This window comes from Pichia membranifaciens, assembly GCF_001661235.1.
Source record: "Pichia membranifaciens NRRL Y-2026 unplaced genomic scaffold PICMEscaffold_2, whole genome shotgun sequence".
In the NCBI taxonomy this organism is placed as follows: Eukaryota; Fungi; Ascomycota; class Pichiomycetes; order Pichiales; family Pichiaceae; genus Pichia; species Pichia membranifaciens.
Genome location: NW_017566983.1, coordinates 517,429 through 537,108, shown reverse-complemented (window position 1 = coordinate 537,108; position 19,680 = coordinate 517,429). Strand labels below are relative to the sequence as shown.

Here is a 19,680-nt window from a genome sequence, read left to right as displayed (position 1 = left end):
AACCAAACCCGACTGCACAGTCACTAATTTATTCAGCAGCCTTGAATATGTCAATTACAATTGCACAATGTGCAGTACGGTTAAAGTCAAATCCCAGCTTGTGCCATAACCTCAAGAAATGCTGTCATCACTCGCATTTCACCCCACTATCCCCTCTACGTAAATTTGCTACGTCTCCGCCATTTTTGCAGGGAACAAACAAGTCTGACCAGAACGCCAAAAACAAGCAGAAAATTGCCAAATCCAGGCTTAATCTCCCCCCTTCATTTCGAAGTTCTCACCCGTTACCAAAGAACCAGGTCACCGATTTTGAACGTGAGAAAATCCAGTTAGAAAATAATAGTTATGACAGTGGCCAAAAAATTCCACCACAACCTATAGTATACAAAAATCCGTGGTGGACACCTTTATTGAAACTAGGAGTCGTGTTCGTCCCATTTTTTGTTGTTGGAATTGGATATGTAGCTTACGAAACATACAACGATCGAGCTGTTTTCTTTCCTCTATGGATCAATTCTTCGGTTCCGTTAAGTCACGCAGCCGGATTTGAAAACGTTGATGTGGATATGTTGAAGGAGGTTGCCAAAACTAACCTCTTGAGAAGATTGAATGTTAATCATGAGATCAGAGAATATTTCGGATTGCCCATTACTTTAAGTGATTATGAGTTATTCGATGTGAGAATCCAGTACAACAAACTAGCAGTGGAAGGAGTAGAGTTAGATTTTAGGAAATCATGGCTTAAGCCCATCATCCGGTACAGAGAGATAGATACACCAGTCTTGCCAAACAACGTTAATAAATACGTGCAACCTTTGAAGGCACGCGTAGGAGGTGGCGTTGATGAAGACCCTGAACAAGACTCTATTTTTGCCAAAGACATGGAATACAAAATTAAAATCAGAGCTACAATAAAAGTGGCCAACGAAGTGCTACACAGAATAGAGCCGGGATCCGGACGCATCACTTTCGACGCAGAGGTGGAGTTAGATCACACACGTTTAATGAAGATAACTAGTGCTTTAATGCACTTTAGGAACAAGGGTGGTTCTGGAAGTGGTGGAACTTTAGAAAAACTTTGGTGATCAGTTTTAGTTTCACCTATTTGCTACTTGCTACTTTCGCCTTTTAATATAATACATTTATAAATCATGACTATAAAGATATATTGGGTACTAGCCTCGCTTACGTCAGCGCCTTTCTTTGAAGATGGTGTTTTTCAAGAAAGAGGAAACATTTAGTAAATTCAAGTATCCTTTAGCAATGTGGAGAGCAGATAATGCAAGCTAAACCACCATAAGCATGTTTAAATCTTACGTAGCTCAATCTATCCGCAGAGAATCATCTTTGGTTTCTGACCGATTGTTCAAGGTTGTTATTACTCCTAGAAAATTACAAGAGCTTGAAGAAATTCCCGATGACTTACCAAGGGTTACACCACAACCAAATCCGCCGCTATTCGGCATCAAAGATGGATACCAAAGTGTAGCTCCTTACACAAAACTTACATATACCAATGTGAATAGGTTGAAAAAAAAGAAGCCAATGACTGTCATGAAATTATTTGAGACTTCATTCCTTGGAAAAAACATGGATTTCTACAAGAAACAGATCATGGATGAGCAACTGTGGATTTTGAGGCCTACTAAAGATCCTCTTTCTTCCGGAAAGAAGAAACTCAGAGACGCAGATTATTCAGACTATGAAACTCTAAAAGGATCAGATTTATTCGAACTTCAGTTGAAGGAAAACGATGTTGTTGTAAACCATGCATGCATACACGAGCTAAAAGTTCCCGATTCTCCAAATCTTAATATTATATATGAAGATAAGAGTCTGTTGGTGGTGAACAAGCCAGCTGGGATTCCAGTGCATCCGTCGGGATCATCTTACAAGTTTAACACATTGCAGTATTTGTTAACTGTTAAGATGAATCCACTTTTTGATCCGCACGACCTGATTGACAAAGATACACTCGAATTCAGAACTAGTTTATGGCCATGTCATCGATTGGATAAGGACACTTCGGGTGTGCTTATATTTGCAAAGAATCAAAATCGTTGTTCAGAATTGACAAAGCAGATAGAGAACAAAAAGGGAATGACTAAGAGATACTTAGCTTTAGTTCATGGAAAGTTTGGTCCGAAAATGAGAATTGTGAAAGATCCGGTTGTAGACGTTGACCTAGCAAAGAGGTACGAGAACGGGGGTATTGGGCGAAAGATTTTATATGGTAAGACAACATTCAAGATGATCCACTATGACGAGAAGTCGGATACGAGCTTGCTCGATTGTCATTTGTTCACAGGTAGGAGACATCAGATCAGACAGCATTTGAGAAATCTAGGTTTCCATATAGTTCATGACCCGCTTTACGGAATTGAGGGAATTCTAAAGGAAAGAATGTTTCACTACCCCGAGAAAGCTGAATTTCTCAAGCTGAGAAAGAAATATGAACTTCAGTTGCAAAACAGAGTAAACTTTTGGGAAAAGGAGAGTATTTGTTCGAACTGCTATCACGTCACCTACAACGATCCGACTAACCATCTCGATAAATACATGCGACTACATTCCATCGAATACACTTACCAACCCAAAGATTTTACAGAACCAGTTTGGAAGTTCAAGACTCCTCTGCCACATTGGGCAGAGGCCATTCTACCAGCTAATAAGGCCGCTGAGTTTATTTTGCCAGGGTCCGAAAACGAGAACGCGTCGCATTCATGATTTTCAATCAAGACATGAGTATTCGGTTCTTTTTTTTTCAATCTCTTCTCTCTGGCTCTAAAGTATCTTGTAAATATTTGTACACTATTTTTTCGTTGTATAAACTTCTCAACCTGACAATGGCTATACATGCGTTAGTCTCTGACACTTTGGAAGAAGTGACGGATCCAAGCGATTGGTCCGAATGCAAATATCCAGAGCTTGCAGACTTGGATTCGTATTTGAGATGTCAAATATGTAAGGATTTGTTAAAGGCACCGGTACTCACAACCTGCGGACATACATTTTGCTCCATATGTATAAGAAGATCAATTACAGAATCTAATAAATGTCCTGCGTGTTTGGAAGAGACTTATGAAAGCGGATTAAGGAAGGTTTTACTTCTGGACAATATAGTAAAATGGTTCAGCCAACACAGAAAGGAGCTACTAAATAAATTGCAACCGGAACATATAAATGATTCGCAGGAGCAAGAGAATTCTGATATAAACGAAAGCTCATATATTGTAACAAATAACTCAAAGGGAAATGAGAACCAGAGCACAACCAATTTTTTAATACCGAGAGATGTATCAAATGTGTTGATCTCCAATGAAATAAACTCTGATCCTCCAAATGAGAAAAGTGAAAAAGAGATTTTAGCAGAATGTCCAATATGTGGTGTATTCAAACCACTGAGTGAAATACAAGGTTCCCATATTGATAAATGCTTAACTTCTGGACATCGCGATAAAAGCCCGAATTTGAGTCTAAACCAGCCCCAACCTAGTAGTCCAAAAGGCACTCGATCCAAAACTTTACACAACTTCTTTGATAAGTCTGATAAAAGCAAAAATGGAGGTAGTTTGCAGCTACAGCCACACTTTTTGAAGAGCAAGCAGAGACTCGCAAATTTGGATACATCGATTTCAACATCGAAACTGAAGGAAAAGTTAAATTCTCTGCATTTATCCTCCAGCGGTACTAGGAATCAAATGGAGCAACGAATGAAAGAGTACATTAATTTATACAACGCAAACCTCGATTCCATAAATCCTGTAAGTGACAGGGTTGTGGTAGATCGCTTACAGAAGTGGGAGGCTTTGATCAATAATAAACCAAACAATGGAGGATTGTACAATAGCAACAACACTAGTAATGCTCGAAATACGAGTTCACCTCCGGTGAATTATGACGAGCCAACAATAAAACGACAGAAAATACAGCACGATGAGTGGAACAACAAAAACAACGATCAGTATCTAGAGTTGATCAAGAAAGCTCGGGCCAACATGAAAAAGCAGAATAAGGATAAGCCCAGCACGAACAATGACGGTAAGTCAAAAGCTGAGAGCTTTTCCGATGATGATTCTGAACTACTGTTGTGATTACATTTATTAAGATATTATTTCTATGACTGTACTGTTAATTTAAATACGTAGGTTCTATTACCTCGACATCCCTTACCAGAATGTTTTTACTTTCTACTAGCTTGAGGTCAGGGATATACAATTTACCGTTTGCGTTTCTCTTAGTAGTACAATCGTCCTTCAAGAGTTGGTAGCTCATGTTCAAAACGTCAGTAACAACATTGATTGTTTTGCAAACAGAAACTGCAAGAACCTGTTCATTTTTCACCAGTTCATCTGTCAGAAGAGCTAGAAACAAATCTCCAGACCCGGAGAAAATTGCATCCACCTCACTGACCTTGTAGTAAAAAGACTTCCCCTTACTTGACCCGACACAATACATTTTGCCATCTATTGTAACCGACGTAATTACCAAGTTTTTCACTCTCATATATTTTGCACAGAAAACATCTATTGACTTCTTCACCGTTTCCCATGAATTGATTTTGATGCCCGTCAACACTTCTATCTCGAACATGTTTGGAGTGAGCAAATCAATATCAATCTCATTTCTGCCCAATAACTCCAAATAGAGATCCACAATTTCTTGACTTACATATACTTTACCATTATCCCCTATTACAGGATCCATCACTTTAACGACGTTTTTCCTAGTGAATTGAGTCAAAATGTCATTCCATATAACCTGTAAGTTTTCGCTACTCGCAACATAACCAATTATGACTGCCTGATACTCGTCGTCAAGAAGAAGCTCTTTCAGTCCTTGAAAGAGATCTCCTACCAGTTTAGCTTTTTCTTTTCCTCCTGTAAATACGCCATGTCCAGGGTGTGCAGACAAATTTGTGGTATTAATGCAGTCAACGTTCCAATTTCGGAGATTTAGAGGGAATTGAATGGCATCATTTCCGACGTTTCCATGCACGACATGAGAAGATATGGACAATATGTTTTGCACTGGGGTGATGGTTGTGAACATGCTTCTCAATATTGTCACACAGCAAGTTGGGCCGAGATTGGTGGTTGACTCTGTGTTGCACTCATAGTATCGGGAAACAGCCCCACGCTTCATGTGACTTAGACAGACGGCGAGGGAAAACTCAACCTCCAACTTCTTCAACGCCTCTTTTTAAGCAGGTCATTGTTTATCATTACAGGCGAATACACATTATTCTACACATGTTGTTGGTCCCCCTCCAAGGGTCAGATATTTGAAGCTGAAGGACTCTATTCATCCTTCAAGCCAAGGGAAAGGCCCTGTAGTTGTCTCTTGTGAGAAAGGGCTGCGATGACAGCAGCGCCTACACCGGAACCGTCTTGCGCTTTGACTATTTTGATGGGGTGTTGATCGTATGGCAAGTCTCTGCCCCAGCGGAAAACGTCGGCAAGACCCTCAGCGGCACGTTCTGGGAAGTTTGGGTACTTCAAGTACACAGCACCGTCAGCGGCAACGTGGCAATTCTTGTACCCTCTTTTCTTACACGCCGCAGATATACCGCAAATGGACAACCTAGCAGCCCTTGTGCCAATAATCTCTGCGACTTCCTTTGCAAAATAGCACTCATCAGATGTGGCGTCTTCGTAGTGCAAAGCATCAGCAAAGGTCTTCTTGACGAGCGAGAGGTCCTCGGATTCGTCCGACTCGATGAGCGACAAGAAGGACGTGTCGATACAATTTTCAGTCTCCAGCAGCTTGATAAGCTTGCTATCAGCCTCTTGGAACAGCAGACCATTTTTGTACTGGTCCAGTAAGACGAGTCTCATAAGATCGCCCAAATAGAAGCCTGCAGTCATTTTCTCAAATGTCTGTTGCCCCGGTCTGGGAGAGTCGGCGTCGATCTTGAGGTCATATTTGGTTCTTGGGATGACTTTGTGTGCGTTGTCAAAGGAGCCGTACTCGCAGTTGATCAACATCGGCGAGTCCTCTGGGATGTCTGCTGGTAGCTGGCCCTTAACCTTCTTGATGGCATTAACAGTCTCATAGTAAGACCCGTTGACTCCAGTTCCGAAAATGCAGCCCATTTCAGTTAACGGATCAACATACCTGGAGGCGACCAACGCACCACAGGTGTCGTTGATGAGAGCAACAACTTTGATTGGGAGGTTTCTGTTGTTGACCTTTTCCATCAACAGAGGAACCACATCTTCTCCCTCCACGCCTGGAATGTCAAACCCCTTTGTCCATCTCTGCAAGACACCCGCATCGATTCTGCTCTGCGTGGCAGGATACGAGAACGTAAACCCCAAGGGAAACGTCTTGTTTTCCGGAATGCCCGAAGGGTGCTTCTCGATAAGAAACTTTTCGAGACACTCTGCCATGAACTCGAAAAGCTCATTCCTGTCCTTGGTGGTTCTCATACCGTGCGGTAAACGGTAGAAAGACTGCTCCGTCTCGAGCTTCTTCCCCCCAAGCAAATGCACCATCACGACCCGCAAATTTGTCCCACCGAAGTCGAGCGCAAGATAGTCACCCGTCTCGTCACCGGTAGGGTACTCCATCACCCACGCAAGGTTCATTGGGATGCCAAGCGGGTCTGTTCCGTCAACAAGCCCCCGCTCCAATTCCTCGATGAAGTACTCAACGATTTTATCCAACGTCTCGGTCGGAAGCCAAAACTCGGCTTGAACCTTCTTGATGCTTTTGTCTAATTCGGTCTTATCGACTGTCATTCTTTGTTTGTCTATATAGTATGTCTATGCGTTTGTTTGTTTGTTTGTTAGCTAAATGCTTTTTGTCGGAAAAAATTAGAGCAGCAATCGAAACGTCCACCACACGATGTCTCTTCGTCGATACCCCGCAAAGCGCAGACATCAACCCTTTTATATTCAGCCAACAACCGCTATTTCTCCGCCACGATACTTCCACCCCACCTCACTCCACCCCACACGAGCACGGCCCCCACGTCATCGTCCCCCCAGCCTCGGCCTTTTTCGAAAACAAAGAGCGTCACGGAACAACTGGCGCTTCCGCCGTGCGTAGCCGGGTTATCTTCCTGTGATTGCTGCTTGCGTTTTTCCCGACTTGTTTGTGCAGACTACTTTACCCTGTTTTACTGTTAACTACTTTATTTTGTCTATAGGTAAATAAATTGCTACAAATGATAGGTATCTTTTTGCGGACGGTGCCACGCCACCTTCCCCGCTACGTGCTAGCACTGTTGTCTTCGGACTCCGCCCAATCATCCGGCTTGGGGATGTAACCGCCGTTGACGCAGAGCTTGTAGAACAACGAGTCTGTGGACTGCAAGAGCCTTTCCGGGGTGTCAAACTCGGCAATGCGACCCTTATCGAGAACAAGGATTCGGTCGCTATCCATTATCGTGTTCAACCGGTGGGCAATGGTGAGAATTGTAAGGTGGTTGCACCGCGTGCGAATCGTCTGCTGGATGACGTTGTCTGTTTCAGTGTCGATGCTTGATGTGGCCTCGTCGAGAATCAGGATCTTGGAGGGCTCAGAGGTGCCGTTCTCGGCTTTCCCAGTCTTCAAAAGCACTCTGGCGAGGCACAGAAGTTGCCGTTGGCCCACAGAGAGGTTCCCGCCGCTCTCGCTGATCTGGCACTCCAAGGGCCGGTCGGGCATGTCCTGCTCGACAGCCATGCTTCTTACATGGTTGTCCAACCTCGACATCGTTAACGCGTCCCAGATATGTTCGTCATCATACTGGTCCAACGGATCCAGGTTGTACCTGACACTGCCCTCGATACACTGTGCATCCTGAGGAATGATCGATAAGTTCTTCCGGAGGTCAAACAAACGCAAATCACTCGTGTTGATGCCGTCGATCTCAACGTGGCCACTGGTAGCTTCGATCAATCTGAAGATGGAGAGAACGAGAGACGACTTTCCAGCGCCGGTTCTGCCCACAACACCAATCTTCTCCTTCGATTGAATCGAGAAAGAAATGTCCTTCAAAACTGGATCAAGGTTTTCTCTGTATTTAGCCGAATAATGATCAAACTCGATTTCACCTTCCGACGGCCAGTCCTTCGGAGGAGTCACCAGCTGGTCTTTTATTGCCTCTTCGTCCTTTTCGGGTGCCAGTTTGCAATACTCAAAAATACGCTCACAACATATGACATCTGATTCGATCTCAACAGATCTCCTGACAATGAAACTTAAACTTGAAGTCACTCTCATGGCGTAACTCATGATTAAACCAATCAACCCCGCACTCATTCTGTGTTTCGAGTATAGAGATCCTAGAGCCATAAGGGACGTAGATAACGTGATTATCGATCCAATAAATTGGAGTCTGGTTGATAACCATCTGTTTGTCGATTTCATACAATAGGAAGAAACTTGGTTGTTATCAATATTTTTTGAGTTCAAAAAAGAAAACCGCTTACGCTGTCCATATGCTCTGATGGTTTCACAGCCATTCAACGATTCTTGGATGAGAGCAAAAATAGGACTTTTGGTAATGCTGACAATTCTTTTCAAGTCCCTAATGGTGATAACATAAAAATTTTGGTAATAGTTGTAAACAAATGAAAGTCCCAAAATAACAAGAATGAAAAAAGGCATATTATATCCAATAATAATCATGGTCAATAAAGTTTTCACGATCGAACTGAACAATGATGAGAAGACTCTTGGTAAGGCACTATCAACTTTACTCATGTCTTGACTGAATCTATTGATGATACGCCCCAACGGCGTAGTTTCAAAAAACTGTAGAGGAGAATTCAAAACGGCATATGCCATATCCGAATGTAGCTTCTTAGATGCACGTATAGAACATAACGTCCACATGCACATGGCTCTGATTAGGGTGAAAAAACCTGACCCAATTCCAAGTAAAGCATATATTCCAACATAAAAAAAGATGTCTTTGTTAGAACCTTTTTTGATGTTGCTCTCTGACCAATACATTAACCAGTAGTTACTTCCAATTGACATCCCAACGGTAACAATAACTAGGGAAAGTGTGATAAAAATACCCGAGTAAGAGCACGCTTTTGCATATCTCGAGAAAGTTGACCACTTCACCTTACCTTTTTCTTTTTTTTCTTCAGTTTGGGTCATCCTCCTATCAACGTCATCGAAGGAGGTAAGTTGTTTAAATGAAGCTATACTGGCAGCCTTGAGAGTCGAGCTTGAATTCATGTTCAATAGTTTCCTGTCAAACCGAGACAATTCTTCACCTGTGTTTTCGTCTACATTGATTCCTAGTGGTTCAACGCCTTCCAGCTCACCTTCAACTAAGAGCTTGGTATCGATAGAAGATGAAGAAGCTGACATGGAAGAACTAAAATTAGATTTTGGCTCATTTAGTGGCTTGTCGAGATATGATTCATAATTGCTATTTTTTGACCCATATTCCTTGATTAGTCGATAAAGTTCACTCGACTTGTTAGTCATGATCTCTTTCATCGTGCCAGTTTCGGAAATGGTATTATTTTCCAATAAATACACTGTTGATGCCTCGCTTAAAACCTTTATAGAGTTGGTGCTCAAGATTTTTGTTTTAGACTTCAGGACACCATTTTTTCCCAAAACGTTATCAATAATTTTTTGACCAACATGAGCATCAACTGCACTCAAAATGTCATCCAAGAAGTATACATCTGCTCTTGCATACACTGCTCTAGCTAAGGAAAGTCTCGCTTTTTGACCCCCTGATAAACTGATTCCTTTCTCGCCAACTAAAGTTTCATGACCATCTGGTAAAATTTCCAAATCCGTTAATAACTGGCATGCTTCTATGGTTTTATTATAAAAAGTCTCATCAAATTTATGGCCAAATAAAATGTTCTGTTTGAATGTAGCATTTATGATCCAAGGGACTTGTGCGCAATAAGCAACCGAACCACTTATAGAAAGGTTGTAGGGATCGGCAGAATTAGCTGAAACTACTGGGAGCTCACCCAACAAGCATTTCAATAAAGTGGACTTACCCGATCCAACCTTACCCAAAATACATGTAAGAGATCCCTTAGAAGCACTGAAATTAATATCTTTTAAAGCTGGTGCTTTTGTACCGGTAATTTCAGCTTCTATATCATGATTTCCAGTTTCAACCGAATTATCAATCTGTTTATTCCATATAAATGTGGCATTGGAGACTTCCACTGCCTTCTTTCCTAACTTTTTAACAGCCGGTAATCTTTTCACTATATCTAGGTCAATTTCATCCGCAGTTAGAAAAGACACTATTCTTGTAAGAGAGACATGGCATTCAATAAGAGCGGTTATTAGTGCTGGGATCGCAAATATTGGATCTGAAAGTAAATCAAATAATGATAATGCAGGGAAAACTATCTCTGGAGATAAAGGAATGTCGGATACAATTGCAAATACAGCAAATGTGGAGCAAGAAACAAAAAATGGGACACATGTCCAGGCAAAGTTGATCCCGGCTGACAAAATTCCAATCTTGTTCAAGTTCTTCAATTCTTTTTCATCTCTCAAATATCTTAACTTAGATAGCATTGGACCTTCCCATGCATAAAGCTTAATACTTTTGATATTTTGTAACAATTCACTCACAAAACTTGTTCTTTTATCTTTCAATTCCATTTGTTGCTTGTGAAACTTTCTCAAGGACTTGACTAGAATAGTGTTTAATGGAATCATGATAGCCATGGTTATGATTCCCACAAAAGTAGATTTCCCAAGTAGCCAATATAAAGACCATAAACATAAGACCAACCTTGTAGGAGCACTCACCATAGTCTGAACATAGGATGCCAATGATTCAATGCGGGTAATATCAACAGACATGTGATTAATGATGTCACCGGTGGATCTATTGTTTCTCTCTGTTGGAGATAGTTTCATGGCTTTGTTGTATACTAGGTACATTAATGCCGATTTAACACCTTGAGAAACTTCAACAGTAATAATCATGTATTGGTTGTAAAATGCAGTACTGAGAAGGTTTGTTAGAAACATAAGAATTGCTATCGTTAAACCTTTGATCAGTAAAGGATTTGAATCCTTAACATTGAAAAACTGAATAAGTTTCCGCAAAAGCTGAGGCTCGATGAATGAAACAAAAGACTCAGCCATGTCAAACACTAATGATCCGAGAACACCCATCCCAAAAGTTTTTATTAGTGCCACAATGAGAGAGGGTTTTTGGCTTTTACTGGCATTGTTCAACTCAAAAGTCCAATTTTTCTCCAATCTTGGGGCAGAATAGAACGTTGAGACGATCTCAGGAGGTGGGGGTAGGTCATTTTCTTCTAATCCGCCATTATCGCTCGCCAATTGTAATAATCTGTTCATCCAAGAAAAGGTGAGTTTAGAAAACACGTCTGGTTCTGACAAAACTGATCTTTTATCTTTGTAATGCTCAGACAATTCTCGGTTGGGCCTGTAATAACAGTATTCCATAATAAATACAATGGAGTTCATCAATAACGAGAAAAATAGTAAAAACGGCTCCAACTCTGAGCCGTTAGGAAATATTTTCTTTTCATCTGAAGCGAAGAGTTGTTGAACATAGACTGCCAGAAGCAAACAAAATTGTAACGGCCAATAAAACAAGACGGTAGCGGTTGGAATATTGGATTTGGAGGTCTCAATCAAGTGGAGAGGAAATATCACAAATAATAATTCCAAAACAGCAAAGCTATAGGCGTAGAGCTGAAAGGAGATTCCAGAATTGATAGCTTCTCCGATGAAGAGGATTCCGATAGTAACCGCTTGTAGTAAGATCAAAAAAAACTTCAATGCTTGATGTGACGTTTCCGAAATTAGGGTACCAAAAGTCGGCGTGAATTTTGTGTACTTCACAAGCTGGTAAGAGCCTGTAATACCAGTTACACCGGCCAGTAGGGCAAACAACAGAGCGATAAAGCATGGCGAAATAGCATTTGAGTCTGGAGATATTAACGGGGCTTTGGGATTGCACCCTAAGCTATTTGCAACAAAATCCATGTTTGCCAGAAGAGCCTAGCTTGCTTGTGTTGTAGCTTATTTACTGAATAAGAACAAAGAAGTGGTTTGCAGCCAAAAGGTAGACTAGGCTGGAGCTTATGGGCAGCACATGTTTCTCCTGTTCAGCCTCCAAATATTCATCTCGAGATGGTTCTCCGGTCCATGTTGCACCCCCGTTACCGCATTCAGACAAAACCCCGGGCAAGTCGAAAGGATAGTATGCACGTGACTAAATTTGCAACATTATTTTTTGTTGCAAGCCCTATTCTCAAAGTAAGTGTGGCTTTTCTCCGATATGACAGAGGGAACGGTTGCTTCAAAGATTCTTAAGCCCCAACTTCTGCTGAAGTGTTCGAAGGCAATCGGGTTTCCGCAGGCTTATTTCTTTCTGGAACTTGTTTAGAAAAAACATACAGAGCATTAAGAAATACACACAATGGCAGAAGTTAGCGTCGGCAGCACAATTCCAGATATTCCAGTCTACTATCTTCCACCGACTGTCGGAGATGTCTGTGTTTATGCACCATCGAAGATCAACATCAACGAGCTTGAACACCCTACAGTGGTAGTCGTTGTTCCTGGTGCCTTCACTCCGACTTGCTCTGAAAAACACGTCCCAGGGTTCTTGACTACTTCGGCAATTGGTCATTTGAAAGACGCCGGTGTCAAAAACCTCCTTATCTTATCCACGGACAGTCCATTCATCACCAGAGCTTGGGGTGAGAACTTGTCCTCCGGAAAGAAAGAAATTTTGAAGGAGCTCCAAGACGGTTACATTAAGTTTGTCAGTGACGCCAGTGCAGAACTTCTTACCAAGCTAGGTTTGGTTGGTGAACCAAATGATCTTTTTGCCAAATACGGGTTGCGTGGCTTGCGTAGCGCCCTCATCATCGACTCTTCTGGTAAGGTTAAATATGTAGGTGTGGAAAAGGTCAAGGGAGCCGTTTCTGATTCAGGCATTGAGGCTGTTTTGGATGCTTTGAAGAAATAAGTTATTTAATGTCGTTTTATGCCTATTCTTTTTCAATGATTTTTGACGTATTTTAAAATATCACGATTTGTTCATTAAGTTTTTTGAAATTTATAGTATACAGTACAAAAAAAGAATGCAAGCTAACTAGCCTTCTTGGCATCATCCTCCGCGGACGAGCTTTTGGTATTCGTGGTGGCGTTTTCTTTGACCACCATCGTTTCAATAATTTCCTCCTTACCTTTGTTGGGGATGAGTGATAGATTGAATCCGTTTATCTGCTGGAGTCGTTGCAGCAATTCAACCTGGTGTTGGTGTTGTCTGTCGTTGTTCCAATGTTCTGCCTTGTCCAAACTTTCGTTACAAAACTTGATGATCTTATTAACCATGTCCAAAGATTCTTGTGCAAGAATGAGTACTTTCCCGCTCGAATCATGCATTATTTGATCTTTGATCTTCTCCCTGAACCATTTTTTTAATTTAAGTGTGTTCTGTTCTAGGCCTCCACCCTTGGATTTCCTGTATCGAAGTAAGCTAGTGAGTAAACGCCTACTTATGGAAGGTTTCCTTTTTCTTTGAAAAATAGTTTGATTGTTTACCGTCATTGTAGGTATGTTCTCAAAATCTCCACCATTTGAGTTCTCTTCAGAAATGCCAGTAGGAGATGAGCTCAAAACTCGGGTTTCGTGTGCTTCTTTGAAATCGTCTTCATCACCGTCATCTTCGTCGTCGTCATCATCTCTATCTTCGTCGTCGTCATCTTCTTCACTATTGAAATCATATTCATCATCCACTCCTACTGAAAACACAGATTCATTGTTCAACATTGTTGCCCAATTTGTGGGAAGTTTCAAAAGAGCTTCTCGGACATTGGATCTTGCTGGTTCTGATAAAGATTGAGCAGACACTTTTGAAACAACGTTGACAATTTTCTTGACTGTTGTGACAATATCAGACTTGATTTGTTGTATGTTAATATCCGGTTCACTATTGGATCTTGCTTCTCCCGTGCTACCAGTTTTGGCAGAAAGTTTTTGACGTTTTTCGTCTACACTTTGAACCAAATTGTCTATCCTTTCACTTAATTGAGAATTCCCCAATTTCAAAAAATGAATCAACATTGTTAATCTTTTCCGACTCTCAATGTTCAAGTTCAAGCTCGATAAGTGCTTCAAATCCCGTAATGATTTTTGAGCAGAAACAGCAGATGACATTGCAATTTGCTGCCTGAGATTCTGCCGTCCATTTTTCCTCCTGAATCGAACATCTCTGTTGGGGAGTGTGGGTACCGTAGACAACATGGTTGCTTTGGTTTTCTTATTTCGATGCGACGCATCTAAAGGGTCTACTGACTCCAACTCTCTCCTCCTCTTTTTTGCCATGCCACCAATGTTGGTATCAATTTTATTGACTTCATGGGAAAGGTGAGGCAATTCTATGATTGGAGTTACCGCGTCAACAGAGGGTAATACAGGGTTCGAATTGCTTCCTTGAAAAATGTTATTGTTCGAAGAATTAATTGTTTTTTCGAGGACATAATTGATGGAGTTCGAAATTAACGGGTGAGAAATCATTTTGTCGAAAATGGTGGGTTTCGGAGCTGTTGGTGCAGAGAAATTATGTGTTTGTTCAGATGGAGAAGTAGAGCGAGAAGGAATGGTGGCCGGTGTGGCCGGGAGAGGTTTGTCACTTTTGAGTTTCTCAAGTGCTGAAGCCGCCAACAGCAGGTCATCTTCTGCAACGCCGCTGTTGTTATCATCAGAGCCCGTTATAGAGGAGTAGCTTTTCTTCTGTTTTATTTTGGCCATTTCTTTCGCATTCTTCAAAGGTTTGACAGTTTCGGATAACTTATCCTTTAATGTGCTAGTGCTGCTGCTCCCATTGTTGTCGATGCTGTTAGAGCGAAGCATTTCGGGGATCTTCAGAGGAAGTCGTCGTGGTGAGTACTGATCCATGTGGGACTTATCTTTATCTGCTACTATGTATTCTGCTGATGATGCTGCAATCTTTTCACTGAACGGGTTCACAGGTGCATCCGAGTCAGCGAGGTTCTTGACCATTTACGTGTCCGGTCCCGAAGTGTCAAAAATGTGTACAAGTGGGCCAACTTCAAGTCAAAATATTGCAGAAAAAAAAATAATAGTAACTGCAATAAAAATAGAGTAAAATAAAGTGAGAACTGTTAGCGGCTTTTGATATTATTCGCTGCCACAGCAAAAGAAATCCGCTAATAGAAAATCCCAGTTGCCTTGTTCTTTCTGCAGGTATCTAAAGCAATGGCTGGGTATTGTGTGTCGACTTGGATCGCAACTTCCTCTCTGCGACGGCCCTGGGTTGTGCAGCTGTAAAGCAAGCAAATTCGCCCTCCTTTTTTGATCGGGGATGCTGGTGATATCTCACTCCTGAGCTCTAGCGTCGATTGGATGGCTATGCGTGTGCTCTGTCGTGCCTTGTTTCGTACGCGGCAGAGGGCTGTTACTTTTGGTGACTACTTACTGGGTGCGTGCGTGCCACTGCTGCAATAAGGTTGATGCCAGTATCTCGGACGTGTTGTTGCGCTTGCGACTAGAGACGAGGTGAACCGAGCGGTATTTATATTTTGGCCGGGCTCAACTCTACTGCCTTGGCCATGTCTCTCTCTTGAGTTGCTTTTGATAAGTACTGTCCCCTCGGGCCACTACCACCTTCACCAAGCTGTGCATGTGCCAGCATCCCTGCTGGTCTCGGGGCACATGTGAAAAGCGTAATGCCTCTCAGAGAAGCTCGCCAGCTGTCTAAAAGAGGAAAAATCACTGAGGGAAAAACCTGCCGTTTTGGGACAGCCAAGAAAAAGTGGGGCAAAAGTGCTGAGTCCCGGTTTTCTGTCTTGCTTACCAAATTACGTCAGCGCCGATCGACGGAAAATACACAGTTTCGGCTTTATTGGACCGGGGGCGAAAGCCGAGGCCGAGACTCTGGTTCGGTCGTACTGCCTTTTTGGGATGTTTGGGGGAGAGGCAGGCGAAATTGAAGATGGATCCAGAGGATCGTATATGTCCATTGCATACATAGTACGAGTTAAATGGAAAGGAGTTTTGCGGAGTTGGGCTTTTTCCCTACTCCGACTGCGAGGCTCAAAGACGTGTAGCATCGTTGTATTGATCTCTCTCCTTGCAGGTTAATTTTATGGCAACCATAACGATTTGTTCGGAGGTGTGTCGCTACTGGTCAGAGATCCGACCACACAGCAATGAGTACTCCAGCTCCAATTCCGATGCCTGCAGAATCGTTTTCGCAGGGCAAACTTAAGCGGAGACGTGTGCAGTTCTCGTGCACTGCATGTAAAGCCAGGAAGGTAAAATGCGACAGAGGACGTCCGTTTTGCAAGGTTTGTGTTGCTCGGAAAACGACTGATAGATGCTGTTATCCATCGCCAGACTCAAGTGACTCGGGGGTCATCTTCCATGTGAGCAAAGAGATTGGATCAGCACCAAAGCATAATGAGGTCGTCCAAGTGCAACCTTCTCCGGGGTTTTTATTTCCTAGCGGCTCCTCCAGTAGCCACTCCGAGTCGAATCTATTCTCTGAAGATGGAAGAAGTTCCATAGCTACCACAGAGATTTTGGGCAATATTCCTAGGCACACGACCGATGACACTGGTTTGGTCTCGGAGATACAGATGATCAAGGACAAATTGCGCAGCTTGGAACACACTATCGACCTCAAAGCGAGTCAAGCTGCCGTTTCTGCTGGTCGTGGTAGCAACTTTGATAGGTATGAATCGGACAGTCATAGTCCCGTAGCTAAAAGAAAAAAAGATATACGGCAGAGGATTATGAACCTACTCTTTTATCTCAAGCTTACCCCAGATGAGAAATTTGATATCTATAGCGGATACAAACCTATGTTTTATTTTGTTTCCAGGGTGAACGGTTATGGTCCGCTTGCTTGGGTCGCTTTGGTCATCAAGGATTCATTTAGTCAACCTATCCTTGAAAATATTCTCAACGAAAAATTCAACACCCTAAAGGTTTCTGATATTTTTTATCAACAATCGCTTGAGCCTTCAACTTTGGATGATGCGGAATTAGGTAAAATAGGAATGAACTACGATGAATACATCAATTCGAGTATCCTCCCTCAGCGAAAGAAACCCATCGAGAACTTGACTTATCGTGATTTATTGGAAGTTCTTCCAAAAAAAAGGGTTATATGGCTTTTGTTTGAAAGGTTTTTTCGTTACGTGTACCCGTTTGCCCCGTATACCGATTACAACTGCTGTAAAAAGCAGTTGGAAAGAGTGCTGAACACTAAAAAGGAAAGAGATTATAATTCAGAAGAATTTATTACCGTGATCAATATAAAAAACAAGTTGGATCTATCTTATGTTGGTGCGACACTAGTAATGCTCAAACTTGCGTACAAAACCTTGATTACGATGAGCGATGAAGCCTTGAGTTTATCGAACAGTGATGAAGAAATTTATCTGAGAAATCATCCCCTCAACGACCGAATGATCGAATTAGCAAAATACATAATCGGTAATTATGACTTTATGAAACGTTGCACTTTCCCAATCTATCAGTATGCCTTACTATTGAATTTTTATCAAAAGATTGATGGAGAGAAACTTTATACACAAGGAGAAACCCACTTATCGAGCAGTATTTTGGTTCAAATGGCAGCCTCTTTAGGTATGAACAGAGATCCCAGCAAATTTGCCAATTTTTCGTGTAATGCAATTTGTGGCTCTCTAGGAAGAAAAATCTGGCATACATTGGTTTCTATTGATAATTTCCAGTATTTTCAGGAAGGTGTGCCTAAATCCATCGCAGAGTCTTCGTGTGACACAGAACTACCTCAATTTGACCCTTCTTTTTCTAACAACAATGACCCTAACATTGAAAAGTTGACTATTCAATTGATACACACGAGGCACGAAATTGAGGCTGAAATTAAACCTATTGCAGATAAAATTTGTGATATACACAACCCACCAACTGTCCTTAGTGTACTTGAGTCACTTGAGAATTTTGAGGAAACGCTTGTGAGCAGATTTGATTACCTTAATACTTTATTCAAAAAATCAAATAACAACACATACTATAACAGGCTCGAAAAAGTCGGTAATACCTTGATTGTTTTTGAAGCTATCTCTTTTATATTCACAATTCTTTTGCACCTCGGATTGAAATTCGAGTCAATGAAGCATTTTCCTGCAGCAAAGTTCTTTTCAAGCAAGATATTGGCCTCCTCAATGAGCTTCTTGAGTGTTATACCAGAGATCGCATCGTCAAGCCATGAGTTTTTTGGAGTTGGATTTGATTTTGTTGTTATTCCTTCAACGGAAATAATAATGTGTAAAAACATGGTATTCATCACCTCCAACTACGTAAAATACTCCATTTTCAAACAAAAGTTGTTGAAGTATGATCCCCTGGATGCGGTGAAACTGAAATTAATCAATCAAATACTTCACACAGTTCTTTACGACGTCTTCTACAACAGGCATTTAAAAGTTTTGAAGTTGTTGGCCTCAAATTTCTTTTTCGCATGGAGAATTTTGAAGGCACAATCGTACATTTTCACTTTGCTCAAAGACGGGTTACTCTCTTACGAAAATCAACGAGGTGCGTTCAATTTTGTTGAAACTTACACCGCCGACGATTTGATGGAAACGTTGCAGCTTCTCGATTTGAGTAATTATAGTAATCCGAACAAGCCCGATTGCTATTTTACATCTATCTTGCGGAAATACAAAGCGGACATCTGTGATGAAGATCCTCGTAATGAAGAACTGTTTTCAAACTTAAATTTGGAGCTGAGGAGAAAGAAAGATGAGTTGAGCAATGACTCAACCATGGGAAGACCTAATATATGTCGCAGTCTTTTCAACAATGATGGAAAGTCGTCAGACAATCTTTTTGGTTCCATCTTTTCGGTAGAAGATGACCAATTCTGGATGGACATATTACAGAGCAATAAGCTAAACGATCCTCAAAATGGTATTTTCCGAATACTCGACAATCTATATCCCTCTCAAAAGGGTAACTACCAACCGGAATTAATTTTCAGTGATGTGGAGGAGACGCCACCCCTTCCAGAAGTGATTGCGGATCCTACCGTCGTTGGTATCAATGATGAGAAAGACGAGTTGAAGAATCAGTTTGTTGATGAAGCCATTTTTGATTTCCTTTTTTAACAATATACATAATTCTTGTATATTTTCCTATTTGGATGATGCATATTTGCTCTTTACCTCAAGCTCTTTTGACCATTCGTTCATTTCCAACACTATTGAGTGCAACGAGTCGATTTTCCGCTCGATTTTATCTAACATCGGTACTGTCTTCTTTAGCTCCTCATCAGCCTTCTTTATAATCTCACTATTAGCCTTCATTTCTGAGCAATATAGTTCTAAATCTCTGAATCTTAGTATTGACACATTGTTTACACTTTCCATAACATTCAAGTCACTCACCACGTTCTCTGTATCGAGTTCTAATATTTTCTTCACACACTCATATGCCACTTTGATTGATGTCTGCGGATCATCTCTCAAACTAGGCCGTTCCTTCCTCCACTCAGAATGCGGAGTATTCGTCTCTACCATAGTGGTATATATAAAATTCACTTTTTTCAAAATCCTGATTGACTCTACCTGCCCTTTCACTAGGTGTAGAAGGCCTAACATCAATCTATACGGGTTCGCCAGCTTGGTGAGTTTTGGTCTCTATCGAGTTTGGCTCGGACATAATCGCTGTTTATTTTTT

At 41.5% G+C, this 19,680-nt stretch overlaps 10 protein-coding genes across 10 annotated transcripts; 5 read left to right on the top strand and 5 right to left on the bottom strand.

The window, feature by feature from the left end:
- Positions 1-47: 47 nt before the first annotated feature.
- On the top strand, positions 48-1,085 carry PICMEDRAFT_10274 (hypothetical protein; the record flags this gene model as incomplete). The annotated part of the gene is made up of 1 exon (XM_019159655.1): positions 48-1,085. One exon carries the CDS (start codon positions 48-50, stop codon positions 1,083-1,085), a length of 1,038 nt encoding a protein of 345 aa, XP_019018375.1.
- A 217-nt stretch (positions 1,086-1,302) lies between these two features.
- Positions 1,303-2,727, top strand: PICMEDRAFT_71353 (hypothetical protein; the record flags this gene model as incomplete). The annotated part of the gene is made up of 1 exon (XM_019163901.1): positions 1,303-2,727. One exon carries the CDS (start codon positions 1,303-1,305, stop codon positions 2,725-2,727), a length of 1,425 nt encoding a protein of 474 aa, XP_019018374.1.
- A 119-nt stretch (positions 2,728-2,846) lies between these two features.
- Positions 2,847-4,094, top strand: PICMEDRAFT_71352 (hypothetical protein; the record flags this gene model as incomplete). Its single annotated transcript, XM_019163900.1, has 1 exon — positions 2,847-4,094. The coding sequence occupies one exon, from the start codon at positions 2,847-2,849 to the stop codon at positions 4,092-4,094; it is 1,248 nt and encodes a 415-aa protein (XP_019018373.1).
- On the bottom strand, positions 3,708-5,137 carry PICMEDRAFT_15241 (hypothetical protein). The gene has a single exon (XM_019160732.1). It carries the CDS (start codon positions 5,050-5,052, stop codon positions 4,132-4,134), a length of 921 nt encoding a protein of 306 aa, XP_019018372.1. The 5' UTR covers positions 5,053-5,137; the 3' UTR covers positions 3,708-4,131.
- Positions 5,138-5,300: 163 nt separating this feature from the next.
- On the bottom strand, positions 5,301-6,743 carry PICMEDRAFT_71350 (hypothetical protein; the record flags this gene model as incomplete). The annotated part of the gene is made up of 1 exon (XM_019163899.1): positions 5,301-6,743. One exon carries the CDS (start codon positions 6,741-6,743, stop codon positions 5,301-5,303), a length of 1,443 nt encoding a protein of 480 aa, XP_019018371.1.
- Positions 6,744-7,215: 472 nt separating this feature from the next.
- PICMEDRAFT_10269 (hypothetical protein) lies at positions 7,216-11,958 on the bottom strand (the record flags this gene model as incomplete). The annotated part of the gene is made up of 1 exon (XM_019159654.1): positions 7,216-11,958. One exon carries the CDS (start codon positions 11,956-11,958, stop codon positions 7,216-7,218), a length of 4,743 nt encoding a protein of 1,580 aa, XP_019018370.1.
- A 317-nt stretch (positions 11,959-12,275) lies between these two features.
- On the top strand, positions 12,276-13,010 carry PICMEDRAFT_109306 (hypothetical protein). The gene has a single exon (XM_019159731.1). The coding sequence runs from the start codon at positions 12,395-12,397 to the stop codon at positions 12,947-12,949; it is 555 nt and encodes a 184-aa protein (XP_019018369.1). The 5' UTR covers positions 12,276-12,394; the 3' UTR covers positions 12,950-13,010.
- A 61-nt stretch (positions 13,011-13,071) lies between these two features.
- On the bottom strand, positions 13,072-14,988 carry PICMEDRAFT_71347 (hypothetical protein; the record flags this gene model as incomplete). Its single annotated transcript, XM_019163898.1, has 1 exon — positions 13,072-14,988. One exon carries the CDS (start codon positions 14,986-14,988, stop codon positions 13,072-13,074), a length of 1,917 nt encoding a protein of 638 aa, XP_019018368.1.
- A 2,312-nt stretch (positions 14,989-17,300) lies between these two features.
- PICMEDRAFT_15233 (hypothetical protein) lies at positions 17,301-19,571 on the top strand. Its single transcript, XM_019160731.1, has one exon. It carries the CDS (start codon positions 17,346-17,348, stop codon positions 19,107-19,109), a length of 1,764 nt encoding a protein of 587 aa, XP_019018366.1. The 5' UTR covers positions 17,301-17,345; the 3' UTR covers positions 19,110-19,571.
- PICMEDRAFT_31250 (hypothetical protein) lies at positions 19,137-19,520 on the bottom strand (the record flags this gene model as incomplete). Its single annotated transcript, XM_019162685.1, has 1 exon — positions 19,137-19,520. The coding sequence occupies one exon, from the start codon at positions 19,518-19,520 to the stop codon at positions 19,137-19,139; it is 384 nt and encodes a 127-aa protein (XP_019018367.1).
- Positions 19,572-19,680: the final 109 nt, after the last annotated feature.